Source organism: Osmia lignaria, chromosome 12 (genome assembly GCF_051020975.1).
Source record: "Osmia lignaria lignaria isolate PbOS001 chromosome 12, iyOsmLign1, whole genome shotgun sequence".
NCBI lineage: Eukaryota > Metazoa > Arthropoda > Insecta > Hymenoptera > Megachilidae > Osmia > Osmia lignaria.
The window spans coordinates 10759020-10782278 of NC_135043.1; the positions used below are offsets into that span (position 1 = coordinate 10759020).

At 36.4% G+C, this 23259-nt stretch overlaps 6 protein-coding genes and 1 long non-coding RNA gene across 10 annotated transcripts; 2 read left to right on the top strand and 5 right to left on the bottom strand.

Annotated features, from left to right (window-relative positions):
* Positions 1-2252: 2252 nt before the first annotated feature.
* HSPBAP1 (HSPB1 associated protein 1) lies at positions 2253-3741 on the bottom strand. Of its 3 annotated transcripts, XM_034336993.2 has the most exons (5): positions 3538-3741; positions 3183-3469; positions 3074-3105; positions 2724-2995; positions 2253-2652 (listed from the first exon to the last, which is right to left on the bottom strand). In XM_034336993.2, exons 1-5 carry the CDS (start codon positions 3739-3741, stop codon positions 2314-2316), a joined length of 1134 nt encoding a protein of 377 aa, XP_034192884.2. In that variant the 3' UTR covers positions 2253-2313. The 3 variants fall into 3 exon arrangements, with proteins under 3 accessions (XP_034192884.2, XP_034192883.2, XP_034192886.2); XM_034336992.2 differs by having other exon boundaries at positions 2299-2652; positions 2724-3105; XM_034336995.2 differs by having other exon boundaries at positions 2491-2652; positions 2750-3105.
* An 817-nt stretch (positions 3742-4558) lies between these two features.
* On the top strand, positions 4559-7159 carry LOC117610073 (uncharacterized). The gene is made up of 8 exons (XM_034337011.2): positions 4559-5103; positions 5170-5358; positions 5436-5603; positions 5677-5898; positions 5967-6224; positions 6317-6439; positions 6514-6658; positions 6728-7159. Exons 1-8 carry the CDS (start codon positions 4559-4561, stop codon positions 7157-7159), a joined length of 2082 nt encoding a protein of 693 aa, XP_034192902.2.
* LOC117609934 (melanization protease 1) lies at positions 6429-10188 on the bottom strand. 2 transcript variants are annotated; one of them, XM_076691390.1, is made up of 6 exons: positions 9559-10188; positions 9148-9466; positions 8692-8870; positions 8292-8589; positions 7955-8226; positions 6429-7890 (listed from the first exon to the last, which is right to left on the bottom strand). In XM_076691390.1, exons 2-6 carry the CDS (start codon positions 9200-9202, stop codon positions 7543-7545), a joined length of 1152 nt encoding a protein of 383 aa, XP_076547505.1. In that variant the 5' UTR covers positions 9203-9466; positions 9559-10188; the 3' UTR covers positions 6429-7542. The 2 variants fall into 2 exon arrangements, with proteins under 2 accessions (XP_076547505.1, XP_076547504.1); XM_076691389.1 differs by having other exon boundaries at positions 8292-8592.
* A 153-nt stretch (positions 10189-10341) lies between these two features.
* On the bottom strand, positions 10342-12832 carry LOC143305962 (serine protease ea-like). Its single transcript, XM_076691391.1, has 3 exons — positions 11889-12832; positions 11178-11543; positions 10342-11111 (listed from the first exon to the last, which is right to left on the bottom strand). The coding sequence occupies exons 1-3, from the start codon at positions 11950-11952 to the stop codon at positions 10399-10401; spliced, it is 1143 nt and encodes a 380-aa protein (XP_076547506.1). The 5' UTR covers positions 11953-12832; the 3' UTR covers positions 10342-10398.
* A 5358-nt stretch (positions 12833-18190) lies between these two features.
* Positions 18191-19306, top strand: LOC117610072 (uncharacterized). The gene is made up of 3 exons (XR_013063211.1): positions 18191-18436; positions 18587-18837; positions 18906-19306. It is a non-coding gene; the product is annotated as an uncharacterized LOC117610072 (long non-coding RNA).
* LOC117610070 (splicing regulator SDE2) lies at positions 19273-20376 on the bottom strand. Its single transcript, XM_034337006.2, has 2 exons — positions 20143-20376; positions 19273-20061 (listed from the first exon to the last, which is right to left on the bottom strand). Exons 1-2 carry the CDS (start codon positions 20245-20247, stop codon positions 19420-19422), a joined length of 747 nt encoding a protein of 248 aa, XP_034192897.2. The 5' UTR covers positions 20248-20376; the 3' UTR covers positions 19273-19419.
* Positions 20377-20525: 149 nt separating this feature from the next.
* Sgf11 (SAGA associated factor 11kDa) lies at positions 20526-21856 on the bottom strand. Its single transcript, XM_034336998.2, has 2 exons — positions 21569-21856; positions 20526-21435 (listed from the first exon to the last, which is right to left on the bottom strand). Exons 1-2 carry the CDS (start codon positions 21783-21785, stop codon positions 20663-20665), a joined length of 990 nt encoding a protein of 329 aa, XP_034192889.1. The 5' UTR covers positions 21786-21856; the 3' UTR covers positions 20526-20662.
* Positions 21857-23259: the final 1403 nt, after the last annotated feature.

Consider the following 23259-nt stretch of genomic DNA (forward strand, 5'->3'; position numbering starts at 1 on the left):
GTTCTGAGAACCCCAGAATCGTATCCCGGGGTCTTGAGAACCCCAAGTTTGTATTACGGGGTCCTGAGAACCCCAAGTTTGTATTACGGGGTCCTGAGAACCCCAAACTTGTATTCTGGGTTCCTGAGAACCCCAAACTTGTATTCTGGGTTCCTGAGAACCCCAGAATCGTATCCCGGGGTCCTGAGAACCCCGAATTTGTATTCCGGGGTCCTGAGAACCCCAAGTTTGTATTCCGGGGTCCTGAGAACCCCAAGTTTGTATTCCGGGGTCCTAAGAACCCCAAATTTGTACTGGGTTCCTGAGAACCCCAGAATCGTATCCCCGGGGTCCTGAGAACCCCAAACTTGTATTCCGGGTTCCTGGGAACCCCAAGGCTGTATCGCGGGGTCCTGAGAACCCCGGAATTGTATCATGGGATCCTGAGAACCCCAGGATGTTAGCAGGGGTTCTCAGGACCCAGGGTTGGTAACCGGGGTCCTTGGCACCCCAGGAGGGTACTCGGGGTCCCTGAAACCCCAGATACCATATTGTCGGTATGTAATGAGAGTCATTGGTGCTTTGGGGTCTCCGAAACCCCGGATAATGTCAGGACCGTTCAAAGAGGGGTACAACCAATATAAGTTTTTTCCAGAGTTTATTTAATTTACTTAATTTATTTTTTTTTGCTTATTAAATAAGCTCATCAATGCGGATAACATTTATAATTATATTCCACTCCTGGGTCCCCGCCGAGGACCCCATTTATTTTACTTTTTCCAGTTCTTTATATAATTTTATCCCTCATTATAGGCCAAGGCCATCTCAGGAACCCATACATCCCTGCATTCCTTCCATCGCAGCATTCCTTACATCCCTGCAATCCTTGCATTCCTGCAACCCTTAAATACCCCCCCTTTTTTTTTTTTTTTTTTGTTAACGTGGTGGAAATCTTCAGAAAGACACCTTCAGCCCCCCTGGGGAGGGGCTGGAGGTAGTGTGGGATTTTTACCCACTAAAACCACCACGGTGGCCTGCAGTAGGGCGGTAGGGAGGGTCCTTTGACCCGCTGTCATGTGCCAAACTCCGCCGACATCGGGGGCCACACCCGATGCCGGCACTCCTCGAGCCCCCTGCAATGGAGACCGGGGCCCCAGCCCCGGACCCCTACGGGATTCCTTTACATCCCTCGTTTCGTTACATCACTGCATCCCGTACATCCCTGCATTCTTCTCAACCCTACATTCCTTTCATCCCTACATTCTTATCATCCCTACATTCTTGTCATCCCTACATTCCTTACATCTGTTCATCCCTTAAGTCCCTACATTTTATCATCCCTACATTCTTTCCATCCCTACATTATTATCATCCCTACATTCTTTTCATCCCTACATTCCTTACATCTCTTCATCCCTCCATTCTTTTCATCCCTACATTTCTTACATCTCTTCACCCCTTACATCCCTCCATTCTTTTCATCCCTACATTCCTTACATAGAGAATTTCGCTAAAATTTCGAAAAAACAGCGCCCCCTAGCGGCCAAAATTTGAACTAAAATTTCGATGTCGAATCAGCGCCATCTGGTTTCGAAAAAAGGAACTAAACCTTGCCGAAATTTTGGCCCTCTAGCGGGAAAAATTTGAACTATAATTTCGATGTCGAATCAGCGCCATCTGGTTTCGAAAAAAGGAACTAAACCTCGCCGAAATTTTGGCCCTCTAGCGGGAAAAATTTGAACTAAAATCTCGACGTCGAATCAGCGCCATCTGGTTTCGAAAAAAGGAACTAAACCTCGCCGAAATTTTGGCCCTCTAGCGGGAAAAATTTGAACTAAAATCTCGACGTCGAATCAGCGCCATCTGGTTTCGAAAAAAGGAACTAAACCTCGCCGAAATTTTGGCCCTCTAGCGGGAAAAATTTGAACTAAAATCTCGACGTCGAATCAGCGCCATCTGGTTTCGAAAAAAGGAACTAAATTTTGCAAAAATTTAAGTATAAAAGTATGTTTCACGGAACTTTACTTACCTTTACTTACCTTTACTTACCTTTACCCAAACCAGTGTCCATAAGTAGTTTATTTATAATATATTTATTATAAGGGTTGAAAGGATACGAGGGATGCAGGGAGAATTCAGGAGTGTAAGAGATATAGAGGGTACAGAGATATAAAGGGTACAGAGATGTAAGGGATGCAAAAATGTGAGGGATGCCGAGGTATAAGGAATGCCGGCATATACGAGATGCAGGAATATAGGGAATGTAGTGATATAAGGGATACAGGGATAGCACGGGGCGTTCCACTATTATTTTAAATAATAAAGATACAAGTTTCAAGATAAAAGTAATTCTGTAACTTTAGTAACAACATCAGTATGACAAAGTGCATTAATAATATCTTTGGATAGTTTCTGAGTTGCAGAACTGTTTTGTACAACAGTGTCAATTTCAGAATGATTATTTTTTAATAATTCAATACTATTCTCAGGAAATCTTCTTCTGTTCGTTTTCAGAAACTCTTCCAATTCCGATACATCAAGCTCTTGGAGAAGTTTCACATAAACTGGATACTGTGCTGCTAAATCTGTAGCTGTCCATGTACTATGTTTCATCTTCTTAAAAGATGATTCTTTAGTTTCCACATTTTTGCACTGCTCAAGGGCAATATTTAGCTGTTGAATAAAATAATTTTAGTTTTTAATATTTATATTAAGAATAATCATTATTATAATGTTATAATTACCAAACTTATACAATCAGGTAACGTACAGCCAGCTTCATCAGTAATATTGCAAATACTTTTTCCAATTCCAGCCATTATTAATTTAACAACAGCTTCCTTAACTCGTGACATATGATCTTCCACTATTGGTAACCATGTATTTACACTAACAGTAAGATCAAGTGATTCAACATAATGCCACCAACCAGGAGGAACAAATAACACATCTCCTGGCTCAAGAATTACCAGTTTTGGTTTCTCCTGTATTTTTAATACATTTATTTCATCCTCTTCTGTAGGGCAGAAAAAATTATATTTACTGTACACTGTAGACTCCTCATAAGGGATTCTTGTTGGTTGAAGAAATTTACTTGAACTTGGGGGGAACAATAACCATTGTTTCCTAAAACAGTGTAAACGAAAGTAATTTTATTATCTATATAATTTAAGAAATTAAATGTTAAACTGAGTACCACTAACTTTCCATGAATTTGTGCTATTAGATTAGAGCCATATGAATCTTGATGACAATTTGTATGAGCACATTTGCTTCCAATCCAGAGAGTAGAATCAGTACCATCTTTATCAATACCAAATCTTTTCCAAGTTATTGAATTTATTACCTCTGACTTATCTTTGAACCATTCTTGCATATATTTATAATCAAAATAATACCATTTTGTGTCATTTTCATTCATAGTTATATGGTTAATAAATTCTGATAGCGTCATTGAAACTGTAGAACAATTTTCTTCCCATTGAGGATCCTGGAAAGTATGACATTTTAAAACTTATCATGTAAAGAGGAAATAAGAAAGTTTAAATAATAATTTACCACAGATCTGGCATTATAACCAACTCGAAATGGTAACTTGGTGTCTCCTAGTTTTTCAGTAAATTCCAACAAATTCCATTCAAATAATTTCCATGCATATTGACCTTTTGTATCTTGTAGTATTCTTTTAAATAATATTGGTTCATTAATTTCCATAATAGCTTTATATAAAATTTTATCATCTGGTAAATTCAAATATTCCATCGTTCATAACTTTTCAGACTATCAGCAGCAACCAATAGTTACCACTAATTACTAATTCATACGTGTTTAAGCGACACAATTGTATGTACTCTCCCTTCAATACTACCTATTATGTCATATAGTTTGGCGTGCATGTAGCAATGTTAGATATAATCTTCAATACAAAAATAAATATTAGGTTAATTATATTTAAGATGTAGATTGTTTTATGTTAATGAATATGCTGACAAAATAATAGACAATTTTAATTATACTGTAACATTAGTTCCATTTCTTTAATGTACTATAGAAAGTCTTTAATAATCTCTCATCCTGTTCACCATGGTGACGAATATAGCGATGAGGTTACATTGATTTTTCCTTAAAGTTGTTTTCACGTAGAGATAAGGATATTACAAAATGAATGACTCTGTTAAAACTTGGATAATTGTGTTAAATGTGTTGTATGATAACGATGAAATGGTGATGGATAGAATAAAGTTATAATCTTTTATATATGTTGATATTTAATTTGAACCTTACCGTCAATTCATAGCATATCAACAAATGCAAAGTTGTCAATGTAAATTTTTTAACGAAGGTAAGCATCAATACCCATGGATTTAAAAATAAATAAAAATAATAATTTAAATTTATTTTATAAGGTATATTGATTCGTTGATCGATATGAACGTCAAAAATACTAGCGCGGTTCTTTTGATTTGAATGCTGTTGAGTTGAAATTTGTTTCTATATAATTCTTAATTGGTTTAGTCTTTTCTAATTTAGAAATAACTAAGGATGCACTATAATAGAATTTCAATTATTTTAATAGGTAATGACTGAGCACAGGGGTAACTCATTTTACAATTCTTGTGTAAAAGTTCCAGTGGATCCTTACAGTAGGCAACCAACACCTTCTTATGAACGCCCTAGACCTCTAAAAAATAATAAAGACAGCAACTGTAAAATAAACTTTGCAGAAAATGATCAGTTTCTTAATGAATCAGAGGCATCAAACTCTAGAGAAATTGTTGACAATTTCTTGGAATTTTTAGAGAGTATACCAGATTATGGTCAAGTTCATCATTTATCAAATGAGCAATTTAAACAAAAAGTAGATTACCTGAAAAGAAAACAAAGATTATTATTAGAAAATTTACAAGATACGCTTACTGCACAAGAAAATATAAATGTGTCTAAACTTTCAACATCAAAGTGTAATGAAATACAATCAAAAATTAAAAACAAGAATGATATTAATGACTTAAAATTGAATGGTAAAAAATGTTACTTTGAAGAATCTAGAATTTCTAGTCCTATGTTCTTCTCTTCTGATAAATTTAATGGGCTCACAGAAGATCAAGATCTTTTTACAAATAGGTATTTGTAATTGAATGAACATAAGTACATTTTATAATATTTAGACTGTAATGTCATTACTTTCAGATGCAGCAGAAGAGATAAAAGAAATGAAAAAGTATATTCAGCTAGTAAAAACTGTAAAACATTGAGTAGATTAAACAGTGATGATAGTATGGAAAGTGATATAGACAGTATAGAAACAAGAAGTTTACCAGCTAGCATTACAAAGGAATGGCATCCTACTGTTCCTCAACCATTTAGTTTTACACTAAGGTAATAAAGAACACAAGTCTTTCATGATATCAATGTAAGAGTTCAATTACATGAATTTTATGGTACAAAATCTACAGAGAGGAAGCAGAAAAGTATATGGCAAATGTTGAAATCGGTAAAGAAGTAAAACAGAAAAATTTAGGGAATAATAAAAAGAATCTTTATAGGAAACGACGTGTAAGATCAATTCCACTTACATCTAAGATTCCTTTATATAACAAACTACTAGCAGAAAAAGAAGAAAGGTTTGTTTTTTCCAAATTTAACATAATGATGTATAATAACATACGTATAGCTCCTTTGGTATCTATGTTTTAGGAGTCGCATAGTCCGCGAAGAAAGTGCTCTAAATTTAATGTCTCAAGTTCGCCCTTTTAGGCTCGAATGTGATCGGCGAGCTTGGAGATCTTTAGCAAGATCTAGTCCAGAGCTTCGTGGCAGAAGCGTTAGCGCGAATGCGAAATTTAAGGCAAAACCTGTACCAAAGAATCTTTTTAGTACCGAGATATACGATCGTATGCTCGAAGATGAGTACTACAGGTCAGTATAATATACGTAGTGAGATCATAGAATACTTATTGTACCAGTATATTTTATATAATGTTTAGGCAATTACAAAAAAAAATAAGAGCTGCTCAACTGATGAAATCTTCTTCCTTACCACCGTCAATGGCGAGACGAGAGCGCGTCAAGTCTACGTGTACGCGTTTGCGGAGTACAATGATGAACGAGAATACTGAGAATGGGAATACTTCGCGACTGTCAAGTAATACTTCAATACCATTAGAAGGATATAGATCTATGATGTCACTTTTACCATTACGGGGAAATAATTTAGCGGCGATTTTAAGATGCCAGATGTCACGGTACTACAGAACTACGTATACCTTCGGTGACCATGCATCTTTATTTATATCTCGAAGAAATGAAATCAAACGCTTTTATATTCATGTTACAGGGAAAAACTAGAACGTGAAATAAGAGATAGAATGGAAGAGAAACGAAAGGAGCAAGAAATGAAACTCAGAGAATCTTTAATTGGACGTAATCCGGTATGGAGAGCCTTAAGATCAGCAGCAAGGTATGATTTATTGAAAGTAAAGTACTCTGTACAAAAAATATATCACGAGTATGTTCATAAATTTCAAATGTAAGGCACGAACACGAGCGAGATCTTAACATTAGAACCTCGCTTCGTCGCGATGAAGCACGCGAACAGGCAGAACGACATCGTTTGCAGATGGAAATGATGATAGATCGTGTGACGCAAATACCAACTCTTTTCGAACGTCATTCTCAGGTGAGTGAAACTCACCAATTCACTAGATAAATGTCAGCTAAATGGATTATTTATGAAAATGCTTTCTAGAGTTATCAGTCGTTGATAAAGGCACAACAGAAGGATGGTGCAAAGTTATCGCACCGCAGGAAGAAAAAGAAGTCGCATAAACATGCATCCAATAGCGTAGATTCGTATATTAATTGCGAAAATGTTTCTCGACCGGATTCTGGATCGATAACTAGTTCTTCAGGAACTTCATTGTCCACAAGTCAGTCGACTAAATCGTCGAACACAGACACATCGAAGGTTTCTGAAAGATCTACAACTAAATCTCAAGGTTCATTTTCCAAGAAGAAGGGAGATCGTAGTCAATTAAAAGTTTCTATAAATGAGACTGCGGAGTTAATTGAAGATCATGACAGAAATGAAAAATTACCTGATAACGAACATTTCTATAGCGACAAACACGAGGAAAGAGTATTTAGGGATGATGAACATACACATAAAGATAATTATTAATCATTTGTCAAGCAAAAATTATGTAAAAGTTTTAAAAGCAATCGTGTCTAGTACCTGTAAGTTTCTAAACTTTATATTTAATTCTATACATGTATTAAAAATAGAGATTCAATTCGTGAAAATTCATTGGAATATTGTTAGTTAAAAAACTGGTTCGTGTGAAACATGTTGAATCGTGTATGCGATCAACATGTGCATATACATATATACAATCATGTATAATCGTAACATATCTATTACTGCAAGTAAAAAAATTCAAAGATAAAGTAGAATGCTGTCTCTAGTGCAATACACTGATTGCGTTAAAAAAAACAAAGGTTCAGCGGTAAGTTATCAGCTGTATAATTGCAACTTTATCAATAATTTAATTCGCGTATGTTACTTTACTCCTTAATGATGCTTAGGATCCAGTCCATGTAATATGTAACCCTGGTATAAACACCAGGAGCTCCTTCTGTACCACAATTATTTGGCCCAAAGCTAACAATTCCGTACTGTACATATTTTACATTGCCGTTATATATTTCAGGAGCCTGAAGCGGTCCACCGCTGTCTCCCGAGCAAGAATCCATTCCTCTTTTACCACCAGCACACATTTGTTTATACCAGATTTGCGTCTTTCTCTTATAAATTTCTGCACACTCTTCGGTATTAACCGGTGACAATTGAACCTGCAGCAACTCTTGACTGCGTGGTCCAAGGTCTGTGGCGCCCCAACCCGTTACTGTCACCTATTAAAAACACGAGAATGAAACGTACGCATACCGGATAAAAAGATGATCAATCGGAATTTACTTTTCTCTTGCTCAAAGTGGTGGCTGATCCAAACGGCATGCAGATCGGTCGAACATTTTGTGGTCGAAAATCAGCGTCCGCATTCAATCGTATCAAAGCGATATCGTTGTGTAATTTTGCTCTCGAGTACTCTGGATGAGAATGGGTGCTTTCTATACCAAAGTCTTGATACCTTTCGGCGCAAACCACCTCGAGACCGTCCGCTTCCTTGTCGCAATCACGTTCCGTGGCCAAATTGTGCTCTCCTAATCGCACTCCGACCAACGACAGATCTGAAACAAACATAATCATGTGAGATGATGGTGGAAGCGTTAGAAGGACATCGCGATTGACTTACTGGGAGGTAACGAGGTAACGCAATGAGCAGCGGTGAGGACGTATCGTTTTGTAATCAGCGATCCACCGCATCGGTATTCTGGAATCGGTCTACCGGTGTTGTAAAACAGTAACGCCATCCACGGATAATCAAACACGCCGGTTTTATCACCGCCGACGATTTTCTGTTGCGTGACCGGTCCGCAATCGTCGTCATTCAACAACCGTAAATTCACATGTCCAGAGACGTCCGGGGGATCGGGAACCGTGGTTGACCCGCCTGGTGTTTCCGTCGTGTTCAATGGTGTCAGCGGTAAACTCTGCTGTGATTAACGCTTTCGTCATATTACTCATTCGATGAAATTCCCTGCACAAGGAAGTTTAAGGGAAAAGTGGAAAGTACGATTGCGCGAAACGTTTACCTGTAGTTCGCAGCACACCTTCGGATTCGTGCCCTCGAAGCCGCATTGTAGACTATTCAGGTAATCAAGAAATTCTCTGGTTAATGGTTTTCGTTGTTTCAGAATTTCTACCAACGTTTCACACTCTCGTATATTAATGCACGTGCCAGATTTGCTATCAGGTGTGGTACATCGATCTTCTGTAACAGAAGAAAAAAAAATGAACATGTCACATTTCGTTGGTATTCAACGTGGCGTATCACAATATTGTTCAGCTATTGTCACGAACAAGATGCATTTACAAGCTGTGCGTGTATTGCGCGTTAACAATGACCAATGACAAATCACAGACAGGAATTTCGACGCTTCAGTTTCTCGACGGTGCTATCTAATCCGTTCGATCTTTGTTCAAATATCACGGTAGAAAATAAAAATTAACGAGTTTGTTTATCAAAATGTTAACGAAATTTCACTTACGTGAACTGATCTCGTGCAAAACCAAAAGCAAAAACAGTAGCGTGCGACGGATCATGTTGCTTCCAAGCGCGGTTCACCTGTACTGTCTTTCTTGAATAAAATTCAGAGGTAGTCCGTCGCTTCTCTCTTCCTCATTTAAATCTTTACGACGAAATACAAGGAAATCCTGTTTCGAGGCACAACAGTGTCGCGCTCATACGATTTTTCGATTCCAGCGACGAAGCGGATAAACCAGTTTTCAAAACTGTTTATACATTTGCTGCTACCGCGGATGAGGGTCTCGCGCGATCGTCTTCACTGTACTGACTGCTGCCCTCTGCTGATTGCGAGTTCAATAAGTCTTGTAAATTAAAGAAGAAAAGAAGGAAAGGTCGTGGGAGTAGGGGCTACCAGGAAAATTCTTCCACTTACTTAATGAAAATGTATGATTTTCAATCATGACCGATGCTCCTTTTGTTGACGGATCGAACATTTTTCTCGTCTCTTCTTATATTTGACGGTGCATTTGCCGATTTCTTCGAGGTAGTTTGACCATTTGAGAACTTATACTTCCAGGAATACGTATCTCCTTGTAGATCAGGAATTTCCAATTTCGACGTCGAACGATTTTACGTCACGCGACAGGTAACACCGATTCTCGGTAGAAACGGTAATAAAGTATTTCCCTGTGTAGTTCTCAAGGCATTGTGTTAGTCAGAGAGCTGATATAATTTAATAATAAATTGAGAAGATTAGTTCATATTATCAGTCTCTTCCTTGTTACGATACGTTTGGATTCTAACAGTCTTATTAATTCCTCTTCGCGCGATAATCGTCGGCATAGGCTATTAATACGCTTTAAGTTGGCAAGGTGTTAAGAGGTAACTTTATTCGTTTGACAAATCAAACGATTGTAACAACGTAATAAAGGTATACATGTAAGTGTAGTGATAGAATGCACAGTTTACACGATTTGCTCTATCATCTGTGAACTCTATGATAACCTTTCAGATACATTACAAAATTTGTTATGGTATCGATGCTACGCAATAACTTAATCGTATTAAAAATATTAAAAATAACATATTTTTTCTTCTCATTAATGCGAACACGATGCAATTTGTATTTATTGACACGATTACGATGGAACGGGTTCAAGGATATGTTAAAATCTATGCATTTTTTCAATCACCATCGACTGTTCTTTCTTCGTCAAGCTGTTGTCTTATAACGTGAAATATTTTTATTTTATGAGGTTCGATTGTCAAAGTATTAAGCTTTCAATTTGCTGAGTATCCATGGAATATAGTCGATTACTCTGGTGTAAACACCGGGCCAATTTGGTAAGCCACAAGGCGATGGTCCAAAGGAGACAACACCGACGACGGTCCATCGACCGGCACCGTCGCTACCTCTTTCTACGGTCATCAAAGGACCTCCAGAATCTCCTGTGCAGGAATCTTTGCCTTTCTGACCACCGGCACAAATCTGTCCGAATCCTAACTGAACTCGTGCTACGCGGTATCTCTCCTCGCATTGTTGCTTGTCCACGAGCGGCATTGAAACTTTCAACTTGATATTCGAGGAATATCCTTTCTCGGTTTTTCCCCAACCAGCGACGAACAATTTCTTACCGACAGCGTCGTTCGGTGGCAAGCATATAGGTTTAATGTAATTCGTGAACGGAACGTCACGGTTTAACCTTAGAAGAGCGATATCGTATTTTTGATCACTGCTAAGTGGATTGTAATTTTCGTGAGATATTTGTTCCTCGATGCCGACGGTGATGGCATCGTCAGCGCAAACCTCGCTATTCGCGTCATCCTTGATGCAGTCAGGATTGGTGTTAATGTCGTACTCGCCTAACCGGACGCTCTCCAAACGCCAAGTGGTTGGTAAATCCTTGCCCTTCAGGCAATGAGCTGCCGTTAGGACGTAACGATTATTGATCAGGGCTCCACCGCAAGCTGCAGTCTCTCCGTTTGCTGATAAATCAATTTTTATGTAGAATATCCTCGTTCAATAAATATATTTATTTAAAAAGTTCTTACGTTTACGGTATATCAAAAGCGCCATCCAAGGAAATTCATCGATATCCGTACGTTCTCCACCGATGATTCTCTGAGACAGATCTCTGCCGCAATCGGAGGGTAATAAAGGATTGTTGGACAGATCGAAGTTTGCATCCCCCGCCCCATCCACTCCGCCAGAACGATCGGGGTTTTCGTTTTGAATCGGGCAACAAACTCGGGGATCATTGCCATCAAAGCCACACTGTGATTGCTTTAAAAATTCTATAGCTTCTGACGTAAGCGGAGGGGTTTGAAGGATAGACAATAGCTGTGGACATTGCCGTAGTCCAATGCACCAGCCAACCACACCGTGCGGTGATGTGCAATCCGATTGCCCTTCGTTTTCTAAAAGAGAAAGTTGCATTTTCGGAATGTAAAAATTGATTGAATTGACTATGTGACCTTGAATCATGCAAATGTCGTAACATCGTTGTCTTCGTATGTTTTATTTCCCGCTATTAGTTTTGATCAATTACACCGGTACGCTGTCTGTAATAATCGCTAATCTTCGATTGTTAGATGTGTCATTGTCAATTTTTACACTCCAAGGCAAACGTAATCATAAAAAGAAGCGATGAAAAATGCAAAACAAGGAAAACGAAATAAATTGAAAATAAAACATAACGGGTGAATTGTTTGTAGGAAATTGTCTGTGCTTGAAAACAACATAGTATAATAAATTTTACTTACGAGCAAAAACCAAACCAAGTACCAATACATGGTAGAAGATACACAAGATAGATAATTTAATCATTTCTCTAGGGTTACCTAACACTGCAAGTGATACTGAGCGCTGTGGAAGGAGAAGCCCAAAACGTCGCGAATTTTAATATATTAATATTTAAATTTTCGGTGCCGGCTTAATGTTGCAACCGATGCGCCTGAGATCAGAATACCGACTGGCGGTAGAGCCATTGATATAGTGACCGGAGCCAGGGTCAACCGGTTCCCCTTCCAGCCTCAACTTTATGTCGAATAACTAACTATATAATCATTCTCATGACATTTCGAATAATTTTCCTTCTACGTATCTTTTTTTTTTATAGGGTAATAACCTTTATATCTTCATCCTATTTGTTAAATAAATTTTAGCGTTTGTACATTTTTTTTTCTGGAATTACCAAGAACATTTATTTTATGCAATCGTGAGAAGAAATTATGGAGAATATCATTTAACTTTTCCTTTTGAGATAAGATTCACTCTGGATATTCCAGGTAAACACGCGCGTTGATACACCGTATCATTGTCTCACGATTTCGAATAGTTTTGCCTCGCATGCATACAAACGTTTTTGCATTAGCATAGATTAGATTACAGAATTTACATAATTCTATGTTGCAATTGATCAATTATCATATGATGCTTCTATTGCTTTTATAGTTCCGGATGTAAGTATGTACAATACTTTATGTTACAGGAAAATATTCATTAGAATTTCATGCGAGCGTCGAGGCTGAACTTCGAATTCCGCGTCGGTAAAACAGTCAATGTTTCATCGAAAATTAGGCCGAACAGAAACTGATTTAAGCGCCACCTCAATTGTTTCTTTCCTTTCGCATACACCTAAATGACACGTGTATGCTACGATAGCTATATGCATAAGTACATAATTAAACAATACTGACTATGCATTCATTATTATTAATTTTCTTTCCGTAAAATTGTAGTTGCAATGTGATACACTTCAGAATCTGAAAGGTATAGTTACTGAAAAATATATAACAGAGATTAAATAGAGAAAAAAAAGCATAATAGCAGCCATTTCGCTCGTATTATTTGCTGCATAATTAATAAATGTACCATAGAAATAATGATACAGTTATTAATTAGTCATCAAATAATAACGATTGTCCAGGTCTCACCACGAGGAGGTTGCTGCGGTTTGGAGACTCGCCCTACCTCATCCCATCCACCCTCCATTTATGCAAATTTTTACTTTCATTCAATAATGAATTCCTCTCGAAAATTGTTATAAGAAAAATATTTGTTAGTCAACGTGGCGAATTTCTATCAAATGAAAAGCAGAAATGATGTGTTCTGTAGACAAAAGTCATGGCCTTTCCAATGTACAACGTCTCTGCTTGAAATATCTTCGTTAGGGTTGATTTCTTTCTACCATTGCGTATCAAACAACTTCGTTCTTTCTAAATTCCATATTTTGTGATTTTCTTTTTATTTTATTTTTAACCGACTTCGAAAAAAAGGAGGTAATTAGTCATTTGTAATTAGTCAAAAATCATACAAGTTCCTTTTTCAGGAACTATAAAATTACTATAGTTATACGTTCTATATGGTAATATTGCAATACCGAAAATACTTTTCTGAATTTAAACTATTGTTTCCCAATTAAAAAATATATAAATCTTTTTATAGTAGCTCTTAGCTTGATATCGCTTTCTAAAAGTTATCTTTAGAAAACGATATCAATTACCAGGTCACACCACGTGGAGGTGGCTACGTTAGTGACCCACCCTAAAATCATAAGAACGTGAAACCATTCAAAACATACAACATAAAATAAAAATTTAAGCAATACAATCTTGAAATAGAAAACAAAATTTTTAACATCCTAATACCAAAAACAATTGAGAAAATAATAATAATTTAACAATAAAATGCTGTAACGGAAAACATAATTATTAGGATTAGATATACAATAACGTGAAACCATTCAAAACAGAGACAACATAAAATAAAAATTTAAACAATACAATCTTGAAATAGAAAATAAAATTAACATCCTGATATCAGAAACAATTGAGAAAATAACAATCCAACAATAAAATGCTGAAATAGAAAATATAATTAACATCATAATTTCTGTAACAATTAACAAAATAACAATTCAACAATAAAATGCTGAAATAGAAAATAAAATTAACATCCTAATATCAGAAACAATTGAGAAAATAACAATTCAACAATAAAATGCTGAAATAGAAAATATAATTAACATCATAATTTCTGTAACAATTAAAAAATAATTCAACAATAAAATGCTGAAATAGAAAATATAATTAACATCATAATTTCTGTAACGATTAAAAAATAATTCAACAATAAAATGCTGAAGTAGAAAATATAATTAACATCATAATTTCGATTACAACTGAAATGAAAAATGCTGAAACAGAATATATAATTACCATTACAATCTCAGGGTAGGTTTTAAATAAATAGAACATAATTAAAATAAGAACATGAAATATAATTGATGTGCAAATCAATAAGAAAAGAATAATTTATTTCAATAAAGCAATAAACAAAAACGAAATAGGGGAAATAAAATCGCGAGTTGACCATTCAACGAGCTGGGTATTGAACTCGTAAAATGTCGAGTTCAATATGTCCTGGACGGTATTATTCATACCGTTCAAGGAAAAACACAAAAAATGAAAAAACAAATTAGCGAGCATAGTGACAGAATGACTGTCCATCCGAAGATGGAGAGCCATTAGTAGTTCCCCTCTTCTGGGCAAATTTTGCCGGGGCTCTTCAGCATATAGCCTCTTCTTTCTTCGGCAATAGCCTCACAAAAATCACTCGCGAAAATTTTACGTTTGCTCAGACATTTGTAAAAACGTAACAGGTAAACGAGCAACGATCCCTTGAATCGCTACTCGCATACCTGCACAATTTTTGCAAATGTCCAAGCACAAAACACTTTTTAATTTCACTTCACTTCACTTCACTTCACTGCACTTTCACTTTAATACTTCATTTTTGTAATCGGGTCTAGTACCACGACTACGACTTACAAACTAATAAGGCTTGGCCTTGAAAAAATCAAGAGAGAATGCTAAATTAATTAAATTGCATTTTCATCTTTTCTCTTGATTTTTGGTTTCCCAACCCCAGATACAAGCTTCTCACGTATTAGAGGAGAATACGAAGAGAAACATGAAAGCTTGCTCTGGCCCTGCCTACTTATAAACTAAACTCAATCACACCAGAAGTAAACTACCTGCCTGCCTATCGCTATATTTAAAAAAGGGCAAAAATCATTCTCACAAAAATTCACTCCACGGTTCTCATACAACCACCCGGGTGCAAAAATGCCTACACCTAGAGAGAACGTCCCGGGACGCCTCCGACACCCGAGTTCAATTCAACTTTCACACTCTAATAAAATCACATACCTTTTTGCTGAAATCGACTGACAAATAATAGTGAACATTATGCTAAAGTAATACATTTCATTTTCGTATTCTATTCAATTATCTAATGTAAAAATTTTTCAATTTATTCATGATAAGTATTTTGTAATATTATAGTAAGTTAAGATTGTTAATAAACGATACAAATCCCACATCCTAACCACACACACACATGTGGAACTTCTATCGTGGTTCACTATTGGTTCACTACTTTTGTCAGTCGCCAAAATGTATTACACTTAAAACTAAACCTTGTCCACCGCCCTCCACCCACGCGAGTACATCTAAGTACCCGAATGAGCTTTGGGCATAAAAATAAACAAGGCCAAAGGTATTTTCACCTACCAGTTTTCTTCATGTGTGCTGAAATGCCTAAGCTAAAACGTATGATTAGCAAAAACTAAAGATGATATTCTCACTTTATTAAAAGTAAGAATATCGGCGAAATTTCACGGCTCTGATTTAGTATATGGGCTGGCCCCCCCCCCCCAGGAGGTTTTATTTTTAATAAAAGTGACTCGACTTTGCAAATATAAAGCTTGAAGAGCAAATACAGAAAAGCAAAATTGAGCAACTATGACATAAAACATGGTGCACTGCTAATATAAGCTGGCAACGGAGGTTCTTAGGCCCCCTGGACTTGCGCCCGACGCTACATACCACCCACCCCGCCTGGACGTCGTAACGCCAGGACAGGATGCACCCCTTCGCTAAGAGCGCTACCCGCCCGTCCAACACGTTGCATCCAACGGTGTCAGATTGACGGACGCCCATAGTATAGACAAAAGGACTACAGTTTAGAATATGGTAACATATTTTCATATGTTCCGTATTCTAAAGCTGCGCCTGCAAAGGCCTAGTAATGCATGGGTTTACCTCCCATGAGATGGTGTTTCACGGTCTTATGCCGCGGAATCCTTGTAACTAATTTGATTAAATAAATAAAATATTGGATTGAGTTTAAAAACCAAAAGGATTCCCACCAAATACTAGTCAGTGCATTGTCATATTTACTCTCGCGTTGGAAATTTTTCGCAACACTAATTAAAATAGAAAATCCTGATCTAAAAACATGACTAGTACATAAATATCTAACGGGCTAATATTTCACTATACTGGGGTATGCGGGTGGATAAATGATTATGTGATAGAGTTCGTGAGGCTGAAGTGCGAATGATGAGTGTTTAGGGTCGAGAACCGTGAACGTGACAGAATGAATTTCAACTTTATACAATGCTTGAAGAGCAAATACCAACCCCCCTGGGGGCCAGCCCATATACTAAACTGATGCCAATTTCACGAGTAAAATCGGAAAAACGTTTCAATTTCAAGAGCGATTTCGTTATCAAAGTAAGTAGTTATAATAATTAATAGTAATCATGCTTATTACTTTGATATTGAAATCCGCTCATCGCGAAATAAATTCTTGTACATATAAAAAAGAAAGTGTATTGTGAAGTCGGAGGGTCATCCGACTTCTCTACATTTTTAAACTTGAAATCTACATATGTAAATATGTACAAGAAAACCCTATCCTGAGCTAAGGCATAAAATACATAAAAAATCAATTTGCACGATTATCATTGTATAAAATAATACAGTGATATTCGTGGGTCACTATGCTCGCTCAAAAAATAAAAATTACAACCAATTCCCGTGTCGCTACGGACCATTCGTCCTACGACATGATGGGAACCGGAGGAACTTTAAAGCATGCGACTCACCGATCGTTGACTTGCACCACTGCACTCGCCACGCATCTTAGATTGATTCATAGCTCGACTGTTGGCTCGTCAAAGAAACTGTACCCCCACTGGCCAAAGCACTCATCTGGAAGCATAAAAATCACGATTCTTGAACGATATATGTTTTCTCTCAATTTGTTGTAGTTAATATGCTAATACATACTATAATTTAAAAATATGCATGCAAAACTATATAGGAATAACTACATCATAAAATACGGTAAAACACATGCAAATAAATACATCCCAAAACACATGAAAATCAAAACCATAGAACACCATAAAATATTTGGGAAATTGTAGTAAAACACATATGGTACCACTCCATAAAGCCTACTAATAAATTCGTATATATATACTAAAACACATAGGGTACTACTCCATAAAACCTACTAATAAATCCGTATAAATATGCCAACACACATAGGGTACTACTCCATAAAACCCACTAATGAATCCGTATAAATATGCCAAAACACATTGGGTACCACTCCATAAAACCCACTAATAAATCCGTAAAAATATGCCAAAGCACATAGGGTACCACACCATAAAACACAATAAAGCACATGCAGGTACATGGGGTTCCACACCATAAAACGAACTAATATATCCGTATAAATATTCCAAAACACATGGGAAACACTATAGGAAACACTATAGGCAAACACAGTAACACTTGTGGTAATACACTGATAATTCCATGCACGAATATCCATGGTATCAACCCGTACCGGTATATGTTTGACAGATCCATCCGTATCCTTTGGCGGTCGCGATAAGACTGATTAGATTTGACCTCTGTACGGGTCGCGCATGTACCGGCGCGCAGCGCGCGCAATCAAGTGTGACGTTCCGCTTCACCGGTTCCGCGGCCGGTTACATTTAACTACTTCTATCTGATATTTGTTAATATTTGTTTAATTATTATTTTATATTTTACAATTGTTTATTAATCAAATTATTGTTATATCTATTTAAATTGTTTATTTCTTTACATTTCCGCGTGGGTATATTGCAAAATTTTGTTTAATTATTCTATTAAAAATTATTTAATTATTATTTTTAATTTTACAATTGTTTATTAATCAAACGAACGAATTGCGCCCTACAGAATCAACGAGAAACTAAATTTCTGGTCTGTTTTACCTTGTTGACGTCTTTCGCGTGTGAACAATCAACGAAATCGTAGTTCTCAAAATACTTCTTCCTGGAGACTTGTACATCATCCCTTGGGTGCTCGTTTTATTCTATCCGACCCAAAGAATATTAATCTGGTGCTTATTTGGACAAACTATTGGCAGAAATGTTGATATTACGAATAAATTAATGCAGGTGAGTCCGATCCGCCATTTTCTTGACCGTCGACAGACAGCCATTTCAATATTTTATAACTTTTTGACGATTTGGATAATATAAGGATCAGAATAATATTCTTTAGAGCCTCCTGAACACGTCCCTCACATTTTTTTGCATTTTATTTAGAAATGAGGACGTAATTTGAGAACTCGCGTCTAGGGATTTTTCTAGGGACTGTCGGTAAAGTTTTCGACGCTTGCATCACCTTAAACAAAGTAATATAATTTTGACAATTTTTGTTTTTCTTACGCACGGACTTGTAAATTTGATGTCAATAAAAACATAAATTTGTAAAAATAAAATTGGAAATGGCTGCTGTGGGTACGTCATCGTTATGTAGTACGCTACTTGATCTAGAAAACAAGACTTGTACGAATGTAAGATTTACTTTTAAATACTTTATCATTTGCATCGCTTAAAAATTTGCATCTTCGATTATTTTCAGCACGTTTCACACAAAAAATGTAAATCTTGCTATTACATTTGCCTAGGAGTCTTAGCGCATACAATACATAAGCAAATTCAAAATAAAGGTACTCAGAATAATGATTTACATTTGGTTGGTTCTAAATACCTAAAAGATCTGTATGAATGGGTATGTCAGTGCAAGCACAACCAGACAACTACAAATGAATTTTTGATGCCATTTATTGCATCAATTGCTTTATTTGCAGTGGGTATTAAGCTCACTAATGAGTTAGTTGCCTGGAAATTATTTTAATTTATTACATACAGGTTTTAAAAGACACTAACAAATTTATTGTAAACCTATTTGTCTGAAATACTGTAAACTTCATTCTTAATGTATAACATAATAAAATAATATGTTCATCTAAATAAGAAACACTATTACATAGCCATGCCTCAACAGTTAAAACTTTTATTGTAACAGAGAACATATATGGATTGTTTAAGGCATCCATTGGTACATTTTAATTTAATTTAAAATCGATGTATCATTAATTCTCAGACTTTGCTTCTGAGTTCTCATTAGTTTTAGCAGGTTTTCCATTTTCATCACTGGAATGTCCACTATCATTTGATGCTGGTTCAGTCTCTTTATTTACTTCATTGGACTTACTTTCATCTTCTTCGCTATCATCTGAACTATTTAGTTCATCTGAATCTATGTCAGGGTCTAATAATATTTTCTTTTTATTGGGTTTAAAATCTTCATCAAGCTTTCTTTTCACTCCAGTAGTGGCAGCTTTAAATCCTTCCTCAACTGCATCTCCAACTCTCTCAGTTAAAACTGATCTTTCGCGTTCGTAAGTTTGATCTTTAAATTCGTGTCTAGGCTCGGCGCAAAGTCTTTCTAGTTTCTTCTTTTTCCGTTCCTCCGCTTCTTTTTCCCGATTTCCTTGTTTTTCGATCCAAGCTTTTAATCGTTTTTCTTCGTTAATATCACGAAGTCTACGACCGCTTAAATCTCTGCAAGCTTCACGGTTTGTTGTTTTCTCAATCTGGGCACCAATTGCACGTAACATCGAACCGAAACCTCCTTTTCCACCAAATAATCGTGGAACAATAGATATGTAGCCATTGTAGCAAGTGATGTTTTCATCCACAAGTTTTCCATTATGTACAAAGTAAAAATTATCCTGTAGAAATTTAAATAAATAGTTTTTTAAATAATTCTTGTCTATTGAGCAAAAGATTTTAACGTTAGATTCACTACTTACTCTCAATCCTTCGAATCGATCACGTAACTCACGAATTTTAAATGGAGTTTCGGTAGTAAAGATTTGTCTTACGCCAGAAGCAGTACTTACTTGAACGCTTATCATTTTTATTTTGTAATTTTAATTATTCTTTTACTAGTGCCACTGAACAAATCGCTACAGATTCAACAACATTGAACATGTTTTTGTTTTCGAGGTAGAAGGGAGCACTCCCACTTTTCGATTACAGCGCCAGCTATACAAAAGCGGCGCAAACTAGATAGCACCAGGATTGGCGATCTTTTTAAAATACAAGTTTGTCAATTATTTTAATAATTTCTTGGTCTTATTGTAATTTTAATTGATTAATAAGAAAGAAAACAGAATCAAAACAAAATTTAAGAAAATATCTTTCAATTATTATTTCAGGTTAAATAATGTGTATTCTTGAAGCTTTGTACAATGCATAGGAACATTATTATTACATAATTTTCCCTGTTAGAAAGTTCTTATTACTAAAAAATAAGTTACATATACTATTTTAATCTCCTTGAGAAATGGGTGATCCACGGTCACGTTTAGAACCTTTACCTTTGCCTTTCGTTTTTGTTTCCCGTTTTCTACTTATCGAAGATGTCGACGTTGTGGACGTAGAATCTGCTGGGCTCGAATGACTGGATCCTTCGCGATCCCAACGTGCCAAAGCTTCCCTTAAGTTCTGTCCATCTCCCTCTTCATAGGTATCTACATCCACATGAAGATTATCTTGGCCACTCTGTGTAGTATTTCCAGATTCTAAATTTGCTCTCATTTCTTTTCTTTGATCTTCTGTATGTTGCGGACAGCGCATAGATCTTGTACATAATTTTTTGGTATGTTCAGATATTACACCACAAATCTGAGTTAACAAAATCCTTTTATCTTCTAAAGACATGTTTTCATAATTTGATGGAGAATTTTCATTGCTACTGTGAATATGCTCGTTAATACTTTCTCCATTTCTTTGATTATTCTTTTGCTGTTTTGTCCTTTTTATACCATTACGATCTTTTCGACGTTTACGTTTATCATTATTTAAACTCCAATCGACATCGTCGTCGTCGTCGCTTATACCACCGCTAAAATTACTTAAATCCTTTGAATTATTTGCTATACGCCTTGATGCAATCCTTGAACTGTTTCTACCCATACCCATGCATTTTTCTAAATGAGTAGCAAAGCGACAAGCTGCCACTCCTCTGTCACAATTTGGACAGTTACATTCCTGAGATTTTTTCACAGGATGCTGACCAAAAACATCCAATCCCGGGGAATCTTTAAAAGATTTTACATTTAGGTAAGTTCAGTTAATAAAACACCAGTGTATTTTATAACTCTCATAAATAAACATAACCTAAGCAATGAAATAGACTTTATTAGCGTTCCTGAAATCATTAAATTATCCTACCTACGATAGCATACGATTCGTCATCAGGTATACCCTCCTCAACATCTGAGCTACCAGTTTTTGTAGTACGATGCACGTCGAAAACAAACCCCATTAAAACCTCATCCAAAAGATCTTCATAGATCTCTTTCGTCGCTGATTCCACATTTTCACTTTTGTTCATAAATTCCAGAAACCGTCTGTTTAATTCTTGAATTCTTTCCTCGGTCACGGACATTTTTAATCGTTCAATTAATCGAACGATGAAATTCGCTTTCTGTTTACTATCCCAGAATGACAGCTCCGCGTTCTAACATGTGAGCTTTTCGTGAGTTCGGTTAAGGCATGTTCATACGATTCAAATGTTTTATATGAGACGTAGAAACTGATTTGCTATTAATACACAGGATCATTTAATAAGCAGGTTACTTTTTAACGTACGAACATTTTCTCATGATTATTGCTGCAAAGTAGCATACTCGTACCGTAACTTACATGTTATATCTGTCTACGATGACAGCCGGAAACCTAAAGAACTACCATGCGTATTTTTCATCCTACGTTATCGACGAATGGTTCAATCAAAATCTCATTTCCGTCAGCTGTTTCGCTGCGCACTCTACAATTCAAAACGGTGATCTTAGGAACCGCGTTGGGTCCAAATGGTCGACGGATCGCAGGGGTTGATAAGTAAAAAATGACTGCAGAGGAAAATATTCAAAAATAACTTTCGATATCGCCGTCTGAAGACTACCTCCTACTAAATGTTTAAAGAACAGTATCGATTACTAGGTCACAGCACGTGGAGATTGCTCCGACAGTGAACCACCTTAAACACCAAATACCAACCACCCTCCATTACAATTAATCTCGTTTATCAAGTTGTTGCCAACGAGATAAACGAGTTTTAACTCTACTTTCGTTAGCTTGTAGGTTCGTGAAACGAGAGATAGATATATATCCATAAAGAATTTGCATTAGAGTTACAAAGTAACTACTTAGATCCAACATATATGGCTTGATAGCATTTTTATAACTGAGAATTAGGATTTGGTCCAACTGCAGAACTAAGTGCAAAATACTGGAAAATTGCCAATGTAATATCTGATGTAATAAAAATACAATCGTGATTCTCTATTGTTAAATAAACAAAACGTGGCCTTTCTTTGAATTCAGAATTTAATAAAAATTATTTTAAGCATCGTACGTTTTTCACGTTAATGGAATGTCACCGAGAATAACAGCTTGACGTTTTTCGAAAGTCTGAAACTCGTGTAGGGATATCCTGAATAACGAATGTAAAAATAAAAACCAATGACGGTGACAATTTTCTTTGAAATTCTTGCTCCATCATTCGCTCCCTACCTTGACACAATTTTCTTTCTTTTTTATTCAACTAAAGAATACGTTGCGTTAAAACGAGGGTTGGGATATGTGAAATATAAGTAACGTAGAGGGTGTACCCACAAATTCGGTATACTTGTCGCACCCTGTACATTCCAAGCTAAAGTTTATCCATTCAGCCATGAGCGTTGCTTTCGATACAAAAATACCAACGGTTTCATCTTGAAAGCGTAGAAAAGAAAAGAAAAGAAAAGAAAAGAAAAGAAAGAAAAACAAGGCGTCGAAGATCGCGATCGTGGGAGGGTGAAGAAAGAGGGTGGCGAACGATTGCAACCTTAACACGATTCTATTTCTTTCGATGCATCAGG